At 41.6% G+C, this 21078-nt stretch overlaps 3 protein-coding genes across 3 annotated transcripts; 1 reads left to right on the forward strand and 2 right to left on the reverse strand.

Moving 5' to 3' along the window:
• Positions 1-154: 154 nt before the first annotated feature.
• MONOS_9352 (uncharacterized protein) lies at positions 155-1587 on the reverse strand. Its single transcript, XM_067879845.1, has 5 exons — positions 1404-1587; positions 1086-1337; positions 889-1036; positions 717-827; positions 155-636 (listed from the first exon to the last, which is right to left on the reverse strand). Exons 1-5 carry the CDS (start codon positions 1513-1515, stop codon positions 249-251), a joined length of 1011 nt encoding a protein of 336 aa, XP_067725477.1. The 5' UTR covers positions 1516-1587; the 3' UTR covers positions 155-248.
• Positions 1588-1659: 72 nt separating this feature from the next.
• On the forward strand, positions 1660-3191 carry MONOS_9353 (putative FHA domain; the record flags this gene model as incomplete). The annotated part of the gene is made up of 3 exons (XM_067879846.1): positions 1660-2094; positions 2154-2228; positions 2287-3191. The coding sequence occupies 3 exons, from the start codon at positions 1660-1662 to the stop codon at positions 2956-2958; spliced, it is 1182 nt and encodes a 393-aa protein (XP_067725478.1). The 3' UTR covers positions 2959-3191.
• On the reverse strand, positions 2998-21024 carry MONOS_9354 (putative trichohyalin; the record flags this gene model as incomplete). The annotated part of the gene is made up of 6 exons (XM_067879847.1): positions 2998-3725; positions 3824-5130; positions 5257-18778; positions 18833-20677; positions 20729-20808; positions 20870-21024. The coding sequence occupies 6 exons, from the start codon at positions 21022-21024 to the stop codon at positions 3628-3630; spliced, it is 17007 nt and encodes a 5668-aa protein (XP_067725479.1). The 3' UTR covers positions 2998-3627.
• Between the last annotated feature and the right edge of the window lie 54 nt (positions 21025-21078).

Raw genomic sequence — 21078 nt, forward strand, 5'->3', positions numbered from 1 at the left:
CGAATAAAGACTGTTATGTTCTTGGATAAAAATAGCCTCCTTTTCTTGTCTCTACGAGGACTTTCAAAATTGTGTCATTTGGCTCTGAACTTGTGTTGAAAAGATATTTTAAAATACATTTTCTTTGGTATTAACAAAGCTCAAAAAATCTTCATTTTTTTATCTCAAGATTGTTATTAACAGAACTTTGAAATTATTGTGTAACTCACTCTTTATAAAAATAAACAAAAAAAATTAAGATTTATAAATTACCCAAATAGTTTTGAATTATCGTCATCATCATCGTCGTCGTCACCTCCCTTATGTTTCGCAAGAAAATCTAAAACTTGACTGGCAGAATCCTGATCATTCTTTTTCTTTCCACTTCCCTTCACCAATGCAAACAGGTCATCATCATCGTCTCCATCGTCGTTGTGTTTATCATTTTTAGTCTCCTCTTTTGTCGAAGAACTTTCGCTCTTTTTTGATGTTAAAAAGTCGAAATCTTCATCATTGTCAAAGTCAAGATTAACTGTCTTTCCAGTTGAAGTTGGCTTTTTGGGTTCAACTTTAGGCTTTGATTGTGACTTGCTTTTCTTCTTCTTTTTGTCAGAAGTTGAAAGCAATCCATCCAATTTGGACATATCGGTCTCCAAACTGGTTAATTAGAAAGCAATTCAAAATGTCCAAAAATATTTATTTTTGATGAATAAAAAGTAAAGCAGAAATGAACAAACGATGAAATAAAATCTGTTGTGTCGGTCAACTGAGTATCCAAAAAACTTAAGTCTCTTTTCGGGCCTTCAGATCCAAGTAATTTTTGAATTGTCGTATCTCCTTTTGAATCACTAGCAAAAACGTTATAGTAGGAAATCTTATCCAACAAACAAAAAATTTTTAAATTGATACCTTTCAAACATCACCAATTGAGGTGCAGCCTTTTTCTTTGGAGATTTTTTGCTTGTTACATTCTTTTTTGTTTCTTTCAGTGCAACAAAAATATCTTCTTCATCTTCTGAATCGCTTTCGTCAAATTTTGATGATAACTTTAAAATATCTTTCGTTAAAGTTTAGTCATAAATATATAATATAATTTCTTTAAATACCTTCATCCTTTTCATCTGATGAAACATTTCTTTTCTCTTCCTTCTCTTTCTTTTCATCATTTTTTGAATTGTCTTTTGTGTCAATATTTGATGTGTATTTCACGTTATCAGCAAGTGGATCATCGTCAACAGTTTCTTCTTCCTCTCTAAAAAGAGGCTTTTTTGTAGGCTTTTGTTTTGAGACAGTCTTTGATGATGGAAATAGGCAATCATCTTCACTTTCGTCATTCTTTGTTGGCTGCTTATTTGAATCTGATTTCAAAGTTTTTTCAATAAAACAATGAATTATATTATAAGAAAAATAATATAAATGTTAACTTTGCTTTTTCTCTGATTGAGAAGGTTTTGAAATGTTGTTTGATTTTTCTTCACTAATTGATTCAACAGGTGCATCTGCAGAAAGAGGATCGTAATCGTCAGAATTTTGCATTAATGTTATTTCGTTTAATCAAAACGGTTTTTTTTAAGCCAAGCAGAAAAAAACTCTTTGAAGTTGATCTATTATATATCATTTTCTTTTGAAACGTGGTTAATTCAAAAATTCATCTTTAACAAATAAAGAAAAGAAAAGAATATGTCAAAAAGAGTAAAAGACGATTCCCAATTGACTTTTTTAAATTCGAAAAGGCCTTCGTTCGATGTTGATGTTTTTTCAGATACTAAAGATAAATCTGGATACTCAAAATATGTTGTTGGGGATGAGGAAGACGAGGATATAGTTATACCAGATAAAGCAGATTTATCTGTTGGAGATTGGAAAAGCGTAGCTCAATCTTACGGAAATGTTGATAAATTTAGAGACGAATTGGCAACAACTGCAAAGGAGCAAGATGTTTTTAAAAGTGCAAAGCCAAGGCGAATAGCAGAAAGAGAAGATTCATATCGATCAAGATGGAGAGATAAAAAACTGAGCCCACCAAGGCAGGATCCCTTTGCAGTTAAACAAAATTCAGAAGAGAGAAGCTACAAAGACATTCTTAAAGAAACAATGCTCCAAAAAGAAAGAAAAGTTTGAAAAATTCATAATTACTATTGTTTGTATTATTTTCTTTAACACTATTCATTCAGGAGCTTTATAAGAAAATTGATGATGAAAAACGAAAATCAAATGAAAAAACAATAACGGATGATGAAAGACGAAAAGTATTCGAAAATTTTTTGATCATTAACTTTTTATGAATTTTTCGATATTACGTTTTAGATTGCGGAAGATCTAATTAGGAAGGCCAAAGAAATAGCATCTAATCAGAAAAAAGATCAGGAGGAGCAAACTCCCAGAAGTACTTCAAGATGGGACACTGCTGGCGATTCTGTAAAAGACTCTGATAAAATGAAGCAAAAAGGGCGATCTTCAATGCGGAAAGAGATGCTGGAAAGAAGCGGATTCAAAGTGCCTCTCGATGCAGTTGTAGGAGAGCCAAGCAAATGGGTTGTGAACGTGTTGAGGAAGGGAATATTCCTCAACAAGCATCAGTTCCCACCATCATCTCAGACACACACTTCATCCACTTCACCTTCTTCATACGATGATTTCATGCTTTTTGGGCGCAATGATGAAGTTTGCGATGTTCACACAGACGATGTGTCATGCTCCAGAATCCATGCTGTGCTTCTCTTCAGGCACATTCACAATGAATCCAAGCGAACCTCCTTCAAACACGATCCCAGCGCCTTGCTATTTTCAGATGTTGAACAGAAAGAGGAAGGAAAAGAGGAGGATAGAATTGTTCCATGCATTTGTGACAATGGCAGCACAAATCAAACGTTTCTGAATGGAAGAGCGCTTCCTCCTCACACATTTGTGGAGGTGAGGGCAGGTGACATTCTGACTTTCGGCACTTTGGAAGAAGATTTTGAAATACAAAATAAATGATAAATGAAATGTTTCTTTTAGAACCCATATACAAAACGGTTTATTCGACTTTACTCAGTCTTGTTTTTTGTTCCCAAAAATTGCAGAACATATTTCATGAAATTGAGAACACAGAAAAATTAAGAGCAAAAGAAATTGGTCCAAACAAAATATTGTTACAAACATTTCACGCATATCGCAGTATTTTGTTGTTATCCAAACAAACGTCAAACAGAATCGAAATGAAAAACTACTATTTAAAGATATTTCATTTACAATTTCACGTAATATAGAAGAACAATAAAAAGAAATGCGAAAAAGCCAAATTGCTAATTGCTCTGCTATTATCCAAAGAAATGGAGCTCAATAAACTCTCAAAAACAATAAACACAAATTTAAATAAAAGCAGTTTGAGTTCGATGAAAATTATAAAATGCAGAATAACTTCAAGAAAAAGAAGTTAAAAACGAAAAGCACTCAAAAAATAGGATATAAATCTAATCAATCTTAAACAGCAAAATTATACTCAAATTTTTAAATAGATTTGCCATCAACCGAAGTATGGCATGAAAGAATCAGAACCAAAAAAAAGAAAATCCATTTAGAAAAACCACAAATAAAATGATAACAAAATTGGACTATGTTTAGCAAGTGTCAGCACGCCTTGCCAGAAAAGTTATCAAAATACTCTTATTTTGCAGAATAATGTAATCTTTGATACTGTTTATCCTCTCCCCTTTGGCTGGTTGTTTCCTCGAAATGAAGGGTTTGTGGCTTACCTGCTTCATCTGAAATGACACAAGCATGCACACAAAGGAATGCAAACGATAAAACAAAAAAAGAACAATAATAAAAATATTATTATTGAATATAAGAAATATCAGACCTGTTATGAACAGCCGATTATCAGCCAAATAAGGCAACAATTCAATGGCAGTATCGATCACTGCCAGATGAATCCCGTACGAAAGCTTCAATGTGCTGTTTTTCGGCTCCAGTGGGTGGATCAAGCCTTGCTGTTTCAGGTTGTTTTCTCTCTGATCTTCCAGTGCATCTTCAGCATCAGACAAAAGCAGATCGTTCTCTGAATCGTCATCGCGTATGAAGGAGCTGAACTTCAATCTGGAATCAGTCTTTTTCTGTTTGCAATTGCTCTTTGAATTGCATTCATTATCATTGCAATGGCAGGAACTGCTTGAAGAAGAGATTAGAGATGTCCGTGTTAATGGCGAAGGTGCATGAGAAGATGAAGATTGAGCGGACAAAGAAGGAGAAGAGCATGATGATGATGCTGCAGATGATGACAAAAACATTTTCTGCGGTGTTGATTGAGAAAGGGTTGACATCTTTCTCATGATCACATCCCATTCTGTTTCCAGTCTTGATGGAATGCTGCAACACTCAAAGAACTCTTTTCTCCTTTTGAATGGAATTGATCGGGATAAGAATGTCTTTATCTGATACTGATTTGCATCAGAAGGAGTGGCAGATGAGAAGACGATGTTGTCTGTGCACATCGAAAAGGGCTTTTCAGACATCGCAATCTTCGCAATGTCTGCAACAATCCTATCGGCTGGCTGGTGTTCTGGTGATTCGTCAAAGCGTGTGATGAACGTGAGTGACTCTGGCAGTCTTTCAACCACTGAAAGCAGAGTGGAGAGGAGGAAGAACGAGGAGCATGGGTCGCAGAACTGAGGGCAGCTGAGAATGAGTAGGAAGAGATCAACGCCACCTTCTTTCAGGAAGTCTCTTCCATTTGCTGAGTGCTTGTCAGTCAGATTGGCGACGGCGCAAGTGGCTGAAGGGAGAATCGAGGTGGATGCTTCCAAACGAGCTGGCTCGGCGGATTTTGATGAAGCTGCAGCAAGTGCCTTCTGCCTGTAATGCGAAGAGATCAGCTTCAGAATGACTGAAATAGTGCCCAGTTCGTAGAATGCGTCTTGAAGAAGCGAATTTGCATTGATGACTGATGCGATGATCCACAGGCAGTTGTCCAGTGTCTCGTCCTTTGCAAAGTCCACAAGTGAAATAAGATTTGAGAGAGAGGACTTCTCATGTGCAGCATCAATGGCCATTGAGTGTGTAACAAGTGACAAAATTGCTCGTGTCATGTTCAGCTGCACTTCTGGAATTGGAGAGCCCAGAAGATTGAACAGCTTGAATGAAGAATATTTCTCCACTTTGCGTCGAAGGCTATGATTATAATAAAACAAAGGGAAAAAATCATCAAATTTTCATTAATTCAAAATGATAAGGTAAATAAATAGTTAAACAAAAGAGAAATTAAATCATAAATTGACAAAAAAACAAAATTCATACTAATCTGTTCTTGACTCATAAGTGAACCCATCGAAAGTAATTGGATAAATTTCTTTGTTTCCTTCACCCTCGCAAAAGTGCACAATGATATACGACACAAGAATCAATATCTCAATTGGTGCTCTGTTTGATGCCAGCACATCTGCAATCAGCTCCACTCCATCTCTTATTCCGCTTGTGGTGTCATTCTCGTTTTCAGCGACGGGAGGTGGCTGGGATATTTCAACGATGTGTCTGATTGTCTCGCTCCGCTGTGTGTCCACTGCCATCCGGTAGAGGATGTTCCAGCAGATGAGATCGTTCTCTGGAGTCTGCCTGCCAATGCGTGTGTCGTTCACCCAGCGCTCGAGGAAGAATGCGAACAGACGATAGTTGATGATCTTCCTGTTGATCCACACTGAATGCACATCAGGTGTCAACAGCACATACTTTGCAGACGGCTGCTGTCCAGGCGTCAAGTTGTATGAGAGTGGGTAATACTCCGTCGCTGAGAACGGAGGGAGCTTCTCAATCGCTGAAATCGGAGTGAGCGAAGGCGGAGACTGCATCGCAGTCAGAAATGACCCAAACTTCCCTTCGCCAACAAAGTTCAAGCGAGATGGGGCTTCTCTCTGCCAACGCGTGGGCACACAGCCAAAGGCTTTCTCTCTGTGTGTTGGAGGAAATCGCTCATTGGTAAGAACAGTGAAGGAAGGAGCTGGTCTGACGATGGTGGAGCATAATGAGTTTAGAGCCAAAGTGTTGATGAAGTATGATAGGGAAAGAAAGATGAAGCGTTTTAGTGTTTTTACCAAATATTGCACATTTTCTGCTTTTGTACTCAAAAGAGCAAATGCCCTTTGAACCACGCTCGTAAAAGTGAATGCCGCCAGATGAGGAGAAAAGAAAAGAGGAGAAGAAGGAAGCCGCTTTTCATGTTTGAATAACATTTCTGGATCGCTGAATGTGTCAAAATACATTTCTGACTGACTTTTGCCACTATCAAAAGATAAAGATGCGCCTCTTGTTTGTTGTTCGTTGTTGATTGGTCTTTTATCTACAGCTGCAGCAAGCACAATCATCGACAGCAACCGAACAGCAAAAGTCTTTGCAGTGATTGAAAACGGCGGCGGGCGCAAAACGAAGGAATTTGCGAGATACTCTGCCTGTTGTTTCTTTGTATCGTTTCTGACATTTGTTCGATGGTTTGTTAAGTTCTCGTTTTCATTCAATTCTTCCTTTATGTCTGAGCAGCTATCTTCACATTCATCAAATGTGCCTCGTGACACAGCAGCAACAAACTGCTGTTGAGTGAAGAGACATGAGCCAATAATCGCAAAAGCATTTGGAATGGTGTTGAGAAGGATGCGAACAGATGAAGGATCCATCGAGCAGACAGAGTGGAGAGCAAAGAGCAGAGCACATCGAACTGGAGGAGATGGGTTGAAAGACGTGTGAGAGACAGCTGGGATGCTCAGAATGTGCAGCACATTGTGGAAGAAGAAGCGATCTCTTGCGACGTCTCGTGCATTCTGCGCATTCAACGCACAGAAGTATCCGATGCACAAAGCAGCCAGGAAGCATCTTTCTTCGGAGATGGACAAGACACACGAAGTCTGCTGGTATTCTTTGTTATTAGCACACGATGCAGGGAGTGAGGATGGGCAGTGCGGAAGGCGTAGAAGAGAAACAAGAAGAGGGAACAGATTTGAAGTACGGACCTGCACAAATGAATAACCCCTTCTTCCCAATTCAACCAAAGTGTGGAGAGCAACCAGAAACGAAGCTGAGTAGATGCTGCTTTCAGAAGAAGACAGGACAAAAGGTGTGAGGCGAATGGCTGTACTGATCAGATTCACTCCTCCATTCACTTTCATTGACAAAGACATTTTGTCGCTGTGAGAGCGAAACGTGAGGCCGCCAAATGAGCAGCTCATGGCAACATAGAGACCTCTTCCTGCAATGCAGTAGAACACAATGAGCTGGTTCAGGAACGAAAGGAACTGCTTTGTGGTGAATGTGCATGAGGGTTGTGTTGAGAAGTTAAACGATGGTAAAATCGGCTTCTGGAGCAGATCCTGCATCCTTTGTGTTGATGAAATGTGGTTTTGAATGGCAGTCACAACAGGCGCAATCAGCGGGTGTGCCTTGTTGACTGGTGGAAGTGAAGCAATCTGGCAGAAGGTATCGTCTTCGCTGTGGATGGAGCTGTAGAGCATCTGATAGAGCGGTGTGTCGCTGAGTGGGAGGATGTCGATGGCAGAGCAGGCAGACGAGCCTTTGTCGTCTGCACTCGACAGATCAGCTGCATTGCATATGCTTTTGATGCACTGCTGGGGCATCGTCCTTCGCATTGCATCGCTCTTCTCCACGAGAATGACAACCAGCTTGGCAACCTCACAGCGGAGTGGGACGGACGCCAAGGGAGACACAAGCAGAGTGCACAGAGACTCCATCACATTCGGCAGCTGTGTGAGGCATTCACAAAGCTCTTCTCGTGTGCCCAGCGAAGGAGAATGCTCCAGTTTGTTGCTTTCTGCTTGATGTTGTGTCTTCGGAATGAGTGAAGTATTCCCACCAGATGTGACTGTCAGGAGAAGCGACTGTATCTGCCTGTCTTGTGTGGCAATAGATTCGATGTCTCTCTTTGCCTCGTTGACGACTTCTTCCATTGGAGCATCGCCTTGAGAGATGTAATACGTGGAGAAGGAGGAGATGACACCACAATAGTCAGATATGCAGACAATGAGGCGCCTGCAGACTTCACGTAAAGTGGCTGGGACGCTTTCAGAGAAAGGGACACAGGAAAGAGGAGGAGTGCAGGTGGAAGGGAGAGGCAGGGCAGAGAGGAAGATGCGCCCTCCGTCTGGCTGAAGAGGATAGGGCTGGTCGAGCAGGCGGGCAAAAGAGGACTTCAAGGAGGAGGCGGAGAAGGATGGGACGAGAGAAGAAGAAGAAGAAGAAGGAGAAGGAGAAGGAGATGACAGAGAAGAAGAGGATGAGGATGAAGACAGTGAAGGAGATGAAGAGGAAGAGGAAGGAGAAATATATTGAGTGAATGAAGAATTAGAAGACACAGTGAGTGTAGAAGCAGATGAGGAAGACATTGACGGTGGTGGAGGAGGAAGAGAAAGTGCTAAGGAATGTGACACAGTTTGTTGGGAAGATGGCTTTGATGCTGAAGAAGATGAAAGAGCATTTAATTTCTGAGGATTTGTTTGAGGAAGAGGTGGAAGAGAAGATAAAGAAGAAGAAGATGATGATGGAATTGAAGATGAAGGTGGCAGTGGAACAGAGGATATTAAAAGAGAAGAATGAGAATTCGAAAATGGAATACCATTTTCCTTTAGACTACTTTTAGGATGAAGTTTTTGAAGAGAAAATGAAGTAGAAAGAGGCATATTTGAAGAAGAAGAGGAGAAAGGAGAGGGAGAAGAAGAAGAAGAAGACGATTTTGTAGAGAAAGAAGGTTTTGGAGGGACAGGCAAGGCAGTTGGGTGAAGAGAGCCAGCCCAGCGAGGGATGGGTGGAGGAGGTGGAAGAGACGCCTTTTGGTTCTTGATGAGTGTCAGATACGAATAGAAGTTGCTTTCTTGTTCGTCTGTGAGGATGCCATTGGGAGCGGAGATGAAGGAGAAGTATGGATGCAAAAGAAGAGAGAGGGTTGAGTTATAATGTGAAGATAATGAAGAAGAAGAAGAAGAAGATGATGATGATGAAGAAGCAGATGATGATGAAGCAGATGCAGATACAGACGCAGAATAGCATATCTGAGACAAAGAATCGTTCATTGCTTCCTTTGTGAAGAAGAACAGCTGAAGAAAAGCAGTTTTTCTGATCAGATTTCTGAGAGATCGTTGAACGATGGCAGAAGAGGATGAAGAGAACTTTTTGAAGATGGCATAATTTTGAGAATAGAACAAAGACAAAGTGGCTGGCAATGAAATTTCTTCTGATTTGCTTGTTTCTTCTTCTTCTGGTGCTGCTTCTGCTTTTGTTTCTGCTTCTTCTTCTTCTTCTTCTTCAATCTCTTCAGCTTCTTCCTCTTCAACTTCTTCCTCAACTTCTTCATCTTCATCTTCATCTTCATCTTCATCTTCTATGTCTTCTTTCTCTTTCTCCTCTTCCTCTTTTTTCTCTTCTTTGCATTCATTTTCAATCATTAAATCTTCCTTCTCTTCCTCTTTTTTCTCTTTCTCTTCAACAAACTCATCTTTTTGGCTTTTCTTTCTCTCCAATGAACTTTCCCTTTTCAACTTCTCTTCTTCTTCTTCTTCTTCTTCTTCTCTTATGACCATTTCATAATTCTCTTTGACATCTTCTTCCATTGGCAAAGGCTCTGGTTGAATGTTTCCTCTGTCTTCTTCTTCTGTTTCTGTCTTGTTTTGTTCAATGGAATTCTGTTCAATAACTTCTGGTTGAATGTGTTCGTTTTCTGATTCATTTGAAGAATTTAATTCTTTCTCTTCTTTATCATTCTCTTGTTGTTTTGTTTGTTCGATTTCCTTTGGTTTGTCATCTTCTTCTTCTCCTTCTCCTTTTTCTTTTTCTTTTTCTTTTTCTTTTTCTGTGTTTGATTCTTCTTTGTTGTCATTATTCATCTCTTCTTCAACAACTTCTGGCATTTCTTCGGTTTTGCACTCATTTTCTGTATCAGTCAGATTTTCTCTGATATCTTCCGTTTCTTCGCTTTTTGCGTCTGTTATCTCTTCTGCTTGTTTTGTTTTATCGCTTTCATCTTCCTCTTTCTTTTCATCAACCTCTTCTTCTTTCTCTTCTTCTTTCACTTTTTCTTTCACTTCATTTTCCTTCTTCTCCTCTTCTCTATCTTTCAACTCTTCTGTTCCATTCTTTTCTGCCATCTCCTCTGTTGACATCTTCAATGATGGCTGCTCGTCCAAATTATCATTTTCTCCATTTTCTTCTTTCTGCTCCTTCTCTTTCTCATCTTCAATTGACGATTCAACGTCTTTTCTTTCTTCTTCTAATGAATCGTCTTCAATTGAATGCTTTTCTTCCATCTTTTCTTGGCTGTTCTTTTCATTGGCATCATCTTCAAGTTGCTCTTCTTTCTCTTCATTTTCTGACTTTTGCGCTAAATCTTTCTTTTCTTCTCCTCCTCCTCCTCCTTTGTTTTCTTTTTTTTCTTCACTTTTATTCTGTTCAGATTCAATAACCTTTTCTTTCTCTGATTTATCTTCTTTATCATTTAGTGTCTGTTTATCACGAATCTGTTCAGAAGATATATCTTCTCTCAAATTTGATGAATTGTTGTTTTCAGCTATTTGTTCATTGCTCATCACAAGCACTTCTGGTTTGTTCTCTTCTTCTTCTTCTTCTTCTTCTTCTTCTGACGATGACGATGATATAGTCTGTTCTTCTGCGTTATTCCTGTTAGATAGACTTTCTCCAACTTCCTCTTCTTTTTCATTTTGTTTGTCAACTTCTTCTTTTTCTTCACCTTCGCTTTCCTTTTTGCATTCTTGTATTTCACTTTCGTTTTCTGCCTTTTCTTGCTCATTTTCTGGTTCTTCTTTCTTTTCATTTGACTCATTTATTTCTTCTTCTTCTTCTACTTCTTTTGCATTGCATTTTTCTTCTGAAGCAGAAGCACAACTCCTCCTTTTTCTCCTAATAATCTTTTTGACAATTCTTTTCTTCTTCATCTGTTTCCTTTCAGATATCATCATCTTCTCCTCCTCCTCCTCATTCTTCTTCTTCCTCTTCTCTTCCATCATCCCATCCTCTTCCTTCTCTTCCTTCTCCTTTCCTCTCTCACATCTTTTCCCTTCTTCCTCAAATGAATGACACGCAACCGCCTTTCCTATCACCACCACTGTCTGCTCATCCAGCAATGCACTCATAGCCTTCAGAGCACTCCTTTCAATCAGATTTCCCACTGAAACTGGATCTCTTCGACGGGAAGGCATTGCCAGCAGCTTCGCCACACGCTGAGGGAAGGAAAGAGGAGCAGGCGGAGGAAGGATGACGATGGAGCGGGTGAGTGGAAGGGAAGATGAATGGAGTGGATCAGAATGTGTGAGTGTTATGGCAGAGGGGGGAGGAGGGGGAGGTGGGAGAAACTGAGAGGAAGATGAGGAAGAAGAAGAGGAGGATGATGATGATGAAAAGGAAGAGGAAGATGAGGCAGAGGAATAAGAGTTGAAAGGACTGTTCATCGAAACAGAAGGATAAAAGATAGAAGAAGAAGAAGAAGAAGATGTTGATGATGATGATGATGGATGAGTGACTAATCGGAGCGTGTGTTCTGATTGAGTGTTGATGCTGTCGATGATTTGAGGATGCTGTGCAAGTGGAGAGAAAGGCAGGGGAGGAGACATAACATTCAGAGGAGAAGGAGAAGGAGAAGAGAAAGGAGAGCTCCAACTAAATGGCTGAGGGATGGATGCTATGAAAGGGGCAGGTGAAGGTAGATGATGGGAAGAAGAAGAAGAGGAGGAGGAGGAAGAAGAAGAATAACAAGAAGAAGAAGAAGATTGTTCCATTGAAACGAGTGAGAGTTCTGTGTTTTTCTCAGCTGAGCGTGCGATTAGCTGCCCTCTCTTCATTGCCAGCACATCAGCATCTTGTTTGAGTATCCACAAGATGAGTGAGAAATAGTTCAGTTTTGCACATTCAGAACGGAAGAAGGCGCTGACACTGGAGAGAGCAGCAGCAAAACAAAGGAGAGTGGCGAGGGAGGCGCCAGAGACAGAAGAGAGAAGCTCTTTGAGGACAATCTGGATGGAAGTTTCGTTGTTTGTGGAAGGATGCTTGAGAGATGAAGAGGAGGTTATATGGGCAATGATTCTTTTCTGTTTGGAGAAGTGGAGAATGAGAGAGGCTGCCAGCACAGACAGAGGAGTTGTGAGGGCTTCGCGCACGCAGAGCTCGTTGGTGGAGAGGAGGACAGGGGAAGTGGAAGGAGGAGGGGATGGGGAGATGGCTGAGAAGGATGATGAAAGAGAAGAAGAAGAAGACAAAGGTGTTGTTGGTGATGGAGATGGAGATGAGGATGGAGAACAAGAAGAAGAAGAAGAGGCTGAAGCAGAAGCAGATGATGAATAGTAATCTCCTTGTGTAGAAGCATCCAACTCGGTTGAGTAAGCAAGAAGCTCAATCACTTTGTAAAGTGCAGTGAAATCATACTTCTTTGAGCAAGTGAATGAAGAAGACACAAATGGAAGTGACTGGATACCCTCAAAATAATCAGAAGAATCAGAAGAACTTGATGAGTTTGATGAGTTTGATGAATTTGATGAAGAAGCGCTGTCAGAACTGTCAGGCGATGCTGTTATCTTCTTCTTCATCAGGAAGTTTTCAGCGCCAATCCCAATCTCCGCAAACACAGTGATACACGCCACTGCCAATGAAACGATTGACTGGGGGTACTTCTTCTGGTCAACGAGCCTCAGAAGCGAAGAGAACGTCTCTGGAAACATCTTCACTGCGAGCATCTGGTTGCTGTGGTCGAAGAGGATGCCATTGAATTCTCTGTCGCTCAGCTTCTGCACAGCTGTTGTCCTGAGTGAAGGAGGTGTGCGCACAGAAGACAGGAAGATGAGGTCGAATTCGCAGGATTTCTGAACAATCTCTGGGGGAAGAGAGCGAAGGCCAGCACACACCCAGTCACACGCATGCAGCTGCTCGAGGGTGATTCTTTCTCTCTCTCCTTTCTGGGCAATGGAGATGAGGATGTCGAGCACAGATGACTGCAGAGATGTGTTTGGGATGCCCAGGAGTGTCAGAATGCGAGGGAGGGCATTGAACACCACATCCAAGTTGACTGCAGACTCCATAAAGACAGGCACAAGCGTCGACGCCAGCGTCTGGTCAGCCAACGAGAGGCGCTTCATCTGCTCGGCATTCAGCAGCTCTGGAAAGATGCCATCCCAGAGATCAAAGTATTTATCTGGTGGGTGTGTTTCAGAGAGGCGTATGAGAGCCAGCAGAACTGCGTGTTGGATGGTCGAATCGCCCACTCGTAGGCTTTCATGCACCCATCGCAGACCAGCAATGTCTGGATCATCAACAAGATCTCCTCCAGTGAAGAACACAACCAGCGCCTCTGTTGCTGCCTCACGTAAAAATGAATGATTGCTTGTGGTGGTGAATGATGAAAGAGTGTACAGACAGCCACGCACGTTGAGTGTGACGAACTGCTTCAGCCTCTCTCTCTCCTGCATGATGCTCTTCAGACAGCGCATGGTGCCTATGCAGAGCATCGGGTGTGTGTCTCTCACTTTCGCCAGCATGTCCCCAAACAAGAAGCGGGTGAAGGAGGTCATTGAGTTCTTGTTGCGGATGGCGTGGTAGTTCAGATTGACCATCTCTGCAAAGACAGTCGCACGCACGCGCGCTGCAGAAGGCACAGTGGGGGAGAGGAAGAGTGGGAGACAGGGGGCAGGCTGAGGGGCAGAGAGCGTCTTTGGCTGGAGGAGGGCAGAGAGAGGGAAGGGAGGCGTTTGGGCACTCAGGGCAATCACGTTGTAGATCCAGCAGTGCTCAGAGAAGGCCTTTGCGATCTTCTGCTCGTTGTTGAAGAAGAAAGGGTTGTGGGAGGAGAATGTGGTGAGAGGGGAGATGTCATTCATCGAAGAAGACGAGGAGGAAGAAGAGAAGGAAGTAGAAGATGATGATGATGAAGATGAAAAAGAAGAAATAGCTTTTGTCTTCCCCTTCATCCTGCTTCCCGTCATCTTCATTGCAATACTTCTGTTTTCTGGAAGCAGCATCACCTTTGATGTCTTTGCAGCTGTTATCGCAAAGGGAGGCGGTTCAGAGTCCATCAGACGTGACATTGTCTCGTTCTTCTCCTTCTCCAGCATCTCTGCATCGTCCAGTGTTGTCCATGCATTGTGTCTTTTGAGTACTTCTTCCAAGACAAGTCTCATTACTGGCAGATCGAAGTGCAGGCGGAAGGGAGGGAGGAGGAGGAGGCGCATGATGAGGATGCCTGCTTCATAGAGGAAGCAGACAGGGAGGGATTCTGTGTCATCGGGGGAAGATGACGAGGAAAGAGAATGAGGGGATGGTGAGGAAGAGAGGAAGGGAGAGCGTTTGGAAGAGGAGTCGAGAAGAGGTTGAGAGGGAGAACGGTTGAAGGAGTTGGTTGTATTGAATGTGTTGTTTGTGTTTGTTGTTTTGGAAATGTTGGATGAATTGGGAAGAGGAGGAAGAGAAGGTGCATTAGACAGAATGTTTGTCTTTTGGGGAAGGGAAGAAAATTGAGAGGGGAAAGGAGGTGGAGGAGGAAGATTTTGAAGAGGGGTTGGAGGAGATGGCATAAATTGAGAGGAAGAAAAAGAAGAAGAAAGAGAAGGAGAAGAAGAAGAAGAAATAGATTGAGAAGGAAGAGCATTTTGCTGTGTTTGATTCGGAATATGACATCTGGCTTCACCAAAATGAAAGAGCTGCCTGTTTGTTGGAGGATGGAATTCAAACAGATTCTCTTTCTGTTTTTCATTCTCTTCAAAAAACAAGCTTTCCAAATGTGTCTGTTCATATGTCTGCTCATAGGACTCTATCAGAAGCTCATCTTCTGTCTTCTCATTGTTCAGTCCACTCCCAAATGGAGGAGAAGACAATGAAGAAGAAGAAGAAGAAGAGGGAGAAGAAGAAGAAGATGCTGATGAAGAAGAAGAAGGAGAAAGAGAAAGAGAAGAAGGAGATGAAGAGTCAGCCAATCCATCATCTATCCCCATTGAAGATGTAGGTGCCACTGCAATTGAGAGTTCTGGCCCAGCCGACGACAAAACAGACAGCTGAGCAGCTGAAGGGAAGATGTCGCTCTGAGTGAGGGTGAGGGAGGAGGTGGAAGAGGTGGAAGAGGAGCCTTCGGCAGCAGATGGGCTGAAGGTGTCGTGGAGGGCATAGTCTGGAGATAAAGCTGGGGCAAGCTGACTTTGTGGGGATAGTTGAGATAAATCGTGTTGAGGCTGAGTAAGTGATGTTGGAGAAGGAGAAGGAGGAGGAGAAGAAGAAGAAGAAGAAGAAGAAGAAGAAGAAGAAGGGAAAGGAGAAGGAGAAGGGGATACAGGTGAAAGAGAAAGGCCAACACTTTGTTTGCCATCAGTAACTGATGAGTTGTTCACCTGTTGTTCCTCACTCTTCACAGCATTTCCATACGATGCCTCAGAACTTGTGTGATTTGTGCTCTTCTTCTCGCTCACTTCGAACACGATGCTCAGCAGATGCAGAAGAATGCGCCACCAAAAGCCCAAATTGCTGGTGACGTTGACTGTCGCCAGCATTTCATTCAGAAATGAGAAGAAGAAGGCAAAGCGGAGGTGTCTTCTTCTGTTGAGCTCTTTTGTTTTGAGGGAAGATTCAGTGTTTGTGGAGGAGAAGTGGATGGTGGCTGTTAAATGGGCAATGCGGGGGAGTGGGGTAGCTTTTAGAAGACGCAGTTGGAAGTGATCTTTGTCTGAAGAGAAGAAAGAGGAAGAGGAGGAAGAAGAAGAGGGAGAAGGAGAAGAGGAAGAAGAATGCAGTGAAAGTTCGTTTTGTTTGTGTTTGGACAATCCAATTGGGAGTTCGAAGTCAAATGCAGTGAAGATGTTGCTGATGAATGAGTTGGATGAGCTGTTATTCTGATTCTGTGTGTTTCCCTTCTTGATGTTGCTGTTAGCTGACGGCAGCTGTTGAATGAGATCGCACAGAAAGTAGTTCATCAGGCATCTCTTTGCACACTCACACACTTCATTCACTTCCTCCTTCAGCTGTGGACAATCAACAGGCAGAACAGCCCCTTCAAACAAGAAAGAATTGCTGTCCAAATACTTTGCAAAGGCATTTGTGTCTTGTTTGGCCTCAAAAGCTGTCTTGTTCTGTTGGAATGTCTCGTTCTCACTGACCATCAGCGCAATCAAGAAATCAACCAGAGCAAAAGGCGGCTGAGAGACAAAGAGATTCACATCACTTCGTGTGAGCTGCTCGATGAAGGAGGTCAATGAATGGCAGAGAACGGAGAATTCTTCTTCCTCAAGAACAAGAAAACTCTGAGGCTGCTGGCTGAGTGAAGGCGTCTTCAGCCTTTTGAAGACGATGAAACAGCGTTTTTTAACAAAGACTTCTTCGCAGAACAAGAAGAAAGGGTAGAAAGGAGAGCGGAGAATGGCAAAGGGGGAAAGGATAGGTTGAGGAAGAGAAGGAGAAGAAGAAGCAGAAGAAGATGGAAGAGAAGAAGAAGAAGGTTGAGGGGGAATGAAAGGGGCGATGAAGAAGACGGCAGAGGCAGAAGAAGGAGACATGGTATCGATAACGATGCTGCAGAGGAGACGAGTGAGAAGAAACTGGATGTGTCTCTGATGAGAGGGAGAGGAGAGGGCAAGATGGGAAGGAGAAGAGGAGGAGGAGGAAGATGACAGAGATAAAGATAATGAAGAGGAAGAAGAGTATGAGGAAGATAAAGAAGATAAAGAAGAAGAGGAAGATAAAGAAGAAGAAGAAGCAATGCTGTATAAGAAATGGAGGATGATTTCCTTTGCGTTGATGAGGAAGAAGGGGTGTAAGAAGGATGTCATTGAGCAGACGGTGCGGGCAGAAGGGGTGGAAAGGCGGGGGCATTGTGAAAGAGGAGCAGAGGAAATGTTTCCTGTCTTCAGAAGGGAAGAGAGGATGGTGTGGGAGAGATAGCACATCTCAGAGGGATCGATTGATGGATAGGTGATGTTATTATTATTGAATGTATTTCTATTGCCATTCATTGAGTGTGATTGCATTGTATCCAAATGGCTGTCTAAAAGTGCTGTTTCTATCATCCAGCCAAGAATGTGATAGAAAGGAGAGGAGGAAGTGAACTTGTAGCGCCCTTTGATTGTCTCAGAGGGGATGACAGAATTGGAGAATGGGGTGATGGAAGAGAAAGAAGAAGAAGAGGAAGATGAAGGAAAAGGAGAGGGAGAGGGAGAAGAAGATATAGAAGATATCTCCACAGCCGAATGCTCATCAAGAATAAACGACTTGATGATATCATGTGGAGCGAGGCAGAAGCAGAGGGAGAGGAGAAGCATGGATGGAAAGAGCTCCACACCCATCTGAATGCAATGTGCACAATATCGAACCAACCTCGTGAACATCAAAAGATGTGAATTGTCTTCTTTGAGCTCTGTTTTTCTCTGGCTTGTTCTTCTTCCTTCTCTTCCTCCTTCTCTTCTTATTCCTCCTTCTCTTTCTCTTCCTTCTCTTCCTTCTCCTTCTCTCATCCCATCTTCCCCTTCTCCCTTGTGTTGCTCCATGAATGGCTGAGGGAACAGAAGCTGATGAATCTCAATGGAAGCCATTCGATACACTGCTCTTGCTGATCTGTTTCTTGTCAGATATTCCTTTGCCTCTTCTGTCAGCCCTGGGAAGGAGGAGAGAGAGGAAGAAGAAAGAGAAGAGGAGGAGGAGGAAGAAGAAGAAGAAGAAGAAGGCAATAAAGGTGATGGCAATGAAGGAGAAGAAGATGTGTTCAAAGAGAATGGAGTTGGATGAGCAAAAGTTTTATTCTGTTGAGTCAACCCAGCAGATGTTGAGAAAGAAGAGCTTCTTCGTTTTGTGTCTGAAGAAGAAGAAGGAGATGATGATGATGATGATGATGAACGGGGAGGAGGAGGAGGGATGTGAAGAGGAGAAGCAGAGACAGAACGATAGGAAGGAACAGAAGAAGAAGAGGAAGAAGAAGAAAAGGGTGTGATGCTGGATGAAGGGCGAGAGGTGAAAGAAGGAGAAGAAGAGGAGGAGGAGGAGGAGGCAATAGACGGAGGACGAGGGAAGGGAAGAGAATCGAAAGAAGGAGAAGATGAAGAAGAAGAAGAAGAATTAGAAGGAGATGAAGAATTAGAAGAAGATGAAGAATTAGAAGAAGAAGAAGACAATTGTGAAAGATGATGTTGAGTGTGTTGTTGAGGATGATGAGGGTGTGTGGGTGTTGGATAAGAAATGCCTGATGAAACAGAGTCACTTTCTGATTGATCTTTGGTGGATGAATTGCTTTTGGCTCTTCTGCTTGAAGGAGGAGGAGGAGGAGGAGGAATAATGAAATATTGCTTGGAATCCTCAGAAAGCTCTTGCTTGGTGACTTTTGAAGAAATGCTTGTGACTTCTTTCTTTTCTCCTTCTGTTTGTTGAAGAGAATTGGCATTTTGTTCATTGGATTCTTGTTCTTTTTCCTGTTCTTCTTTTTCTTTTTCTTTTTCTTTTTCTTTTTCTTTTTCTTCTTCCTTCTCTAATTCTACCTCGTTTGTGGGAGAAACCATTGCTATTTTGTTCTCTTCATAAAGCTGTTCATTTGATTCTTCTGTTGCTTCTTCTGTCTGTTCAGTTGGTTGTTGAGGTATTGTCTCATATTCCTTTTCTTCTCTTTCCTCTTCTTCTCCTTTTTCTTCTTTCATTTCTTCTTTTTGTACTTTTTGTGTTTCTTCTTCTTCTTTTGTTTCTTCTTTTTCTTCTTTTTCTTCTTTTTCTTCTTCTTTTCCAACTTCATTATCATTCTCTTCTCTTTCCCCTTCCTCAACATCTTCATCTCTCCCACTCTTTCTATCGAATTCATCACCTGTCTCTATGTTATGTAACATCTGTTGTTTATTCGAAGTATCCATTTCATTCAATGAACCTTCCAATTGAAGAGGAGAACTTCGAAGTTCTGGTGAATTGAACGTTGAATCGTTGGATTCTGCTTCTTTTGCCTTCTCTTCTTCTTCTGCTGCTGCTTCTGCTTCTTCAGTTTTCTGATTGCTTTCAATAAGATTTTCATTTTGTTCTGTTTCTTCTTTCTCTTCTTTCTCTTCTTTCTCTTCAAGTTTTCCCTCTTCCTTATCCTCCAATTTATCTTTTTCTTTTTCTTCTTTATCTTCTTTATCTTCATTCAAATTTTCTTTTTCATCTTTATCTTTTTCCTCTTCCTCTCCCTCTTCCTTTTCCTTTTCCTTTTCTTCTTCATCTTCTTCCTTTTCAGATTTTCTGCTTTTTATTTCATTTAGCTCCGTCTCAACGTTCTTTTCTGTAACACATTCACGTTCTTCTATTCCTTCAGTTAATTTCTCCTTCTCTCTTCCTTCTTTCTCTTCAGTCAAAGCTAAGTCTTTCACTGAATTATTGGCTTCTTCTAATTCTTTAACTTCTTTATTTTCTTCTTCTCCTGCTTCTTCTTCTTCTTCTCCTGCTTCTGATATTTGCTCTGTTTGTTCTGTTTGTTCAACAATTGCCTCATCTTCTGTTTCATCTTTTGTGTCATTCGCATCCAAAAGTGATTCTCTTCTTGTTCTGTCTTGTTTCTCCTCCTGTTCCTTTTCATTGCTCTTGTCTTCAGATGGAGGTTGGCATTGTTGTGGAGAAAGTGAATGAAAGGAAGAACTATTCACAGCTATATCAGAAGAAGAAGAAGAAGAGGAGGAGGAGGAGGAGGAGGAGGAAGAAGAAGAAGAAGAAGAAGAAGAAGAAGAAGAAGAAGCAGATGATGATGATGATGATGGCTTGTTAATTGATTTTGTGGAAGCTGGCTGAGAAAGAAAAGAGGTGTTAGGTGGATGAGGAGGAGGAAGATGAGGAGGAAGATGAGGAGGAAGATGAGGAGGAAGATGAGGAGGAAGAGGAAGAGTAACTGTGGCTGGTGGGGAAGAGGAGCCAAGAAGCCTTAATGGAGAAGGTGATGGTTGGGTTGTTTGTGATAGAAGAGAAGGAGCAGAAGAAGAGGAAGAAGAGGAAGAAGAAGAGGAAGAAGAGGAAGAAGAGGAAGAAGAAAAGGAAGAAGAGGAAGAACGAGAAGGATTGGCAGTTGGAGGTGCAATTACAAATGGAGGCGGTGGAGGCAAAGGAGAAAAGGCTGGAGCTGCTTCTTTCTGAAGCATCGGAAGCGTTTTTGGTGCTGTTGATTGTGATGCGAGTAAATATGGATTGGATGAGCCCAATCTCAGCTGATTAGCATTCAATGGCAGTGTATTAGCAGGTTTTGGCAGTTGTATTTGATTTGGCGAGTTGGTGAGTCCAGCGTTTGGAGTGCTCATGTTAGCAGCCAATGGTGCAGCAGAACGTTTTATGTATTTAAGACTCAAGTTCCCAGTTGTTGAAGCAACAGGAGAGCACGAGTCAGATGAGGATATTGGTGGAATGGCGTTACTGTTAGGCGGAGGAAGTTTTGAGATCGTGCAATCCAAAGATTGCGAAGAGCTGATGTTATCGTTATGATGCATTGACTTTAATAACTCGAAAGAAAAATCTGTTGGATAGGGAACGCTCAACGGCAAACGACTCAAAATCATTTTCCCTTGGTTTTCAAAATAATTCATTTGAGACTTTGGTGGAGATACTTTTTTCTTCAACTCTGAAGAGTATGTTGAAGCCTGAAATAAGAACAGTAAAGCGCGAATGCTATTAGATTTGACTTCAATTGATTCTGTCGATTCTCCCAGTTTAATTATGTGGGAAATACGATTTGAAGAAAGAACTCTAACATTTGTTGCTTGTTTCAATCAAATATAAAATATTTACTAAATTAAATACGAAGGCACACTGCTTGCAAAAAGGATCCAGCAAGACGGACACACATTTAAAGTTTGATCAGAAAACGATATTTCGCTTGTTTTGAGGCAACTTAATAAATTTTGCAAATTATTTGTTACATGGTCATTTTAAAAAATAAGATAATACACACGAGTTGCAAATTGAACGGTTACACGTTGGGCAAATCTTTTTCTCGTTTGGCAAAAAATGTGAACGTGCGCAAGTAGGACAAACCATATCCGATAAGCACTCGGTTAACATTGGAGAAAAAGAAGGAAGTGATATTTTAAGAACATTTTCGGCCATATCCAAAGCCGAGCGCCGAATATTAATTCTTATCAAAGAATTAATAATGGAATA

Source organism: Monocercomonoides exilis (genome assembly GCF_001643675.1).
Source record: "Monocercomonoides exilis strain PA203 chromosome Unknown scaffold29-1213020, whole genome shotgun sequence".
Lineage (NCBI taxonomy): Eukaryota > Preaxostyla > Oxymonadida > Polymastigidae > Monocercomonoides > Monocercomonoides exilis.

What these genes read in the sequence shown, in the direction of transcription:
- MONOS_9352 (XM_067879845.1), bottom strand. Translation starts at nt 1,515, where the DNA reads ATGCAAAATTCTGACGATTACGATCCTCTTTCTGCAGATGCACCTGTT. An exon ending in ATCAGATGAAAAGGATGAAG is followed by an intron (nt 1,037 to 1,085) that starts GTATTTAAAGAA and finishes CTTTAACGAAAG; the next exon opens with ATATTTTAAAGTTATCATCA. An exon ending in CAATTGGTGATGTTTGAAAG is followed by an intron (nt 828 to 888) that starts GTATCAATTTAA and finishes CGTTTTTGCTAG; the next exon opens with TGATTCAAAAGGAGATACGA.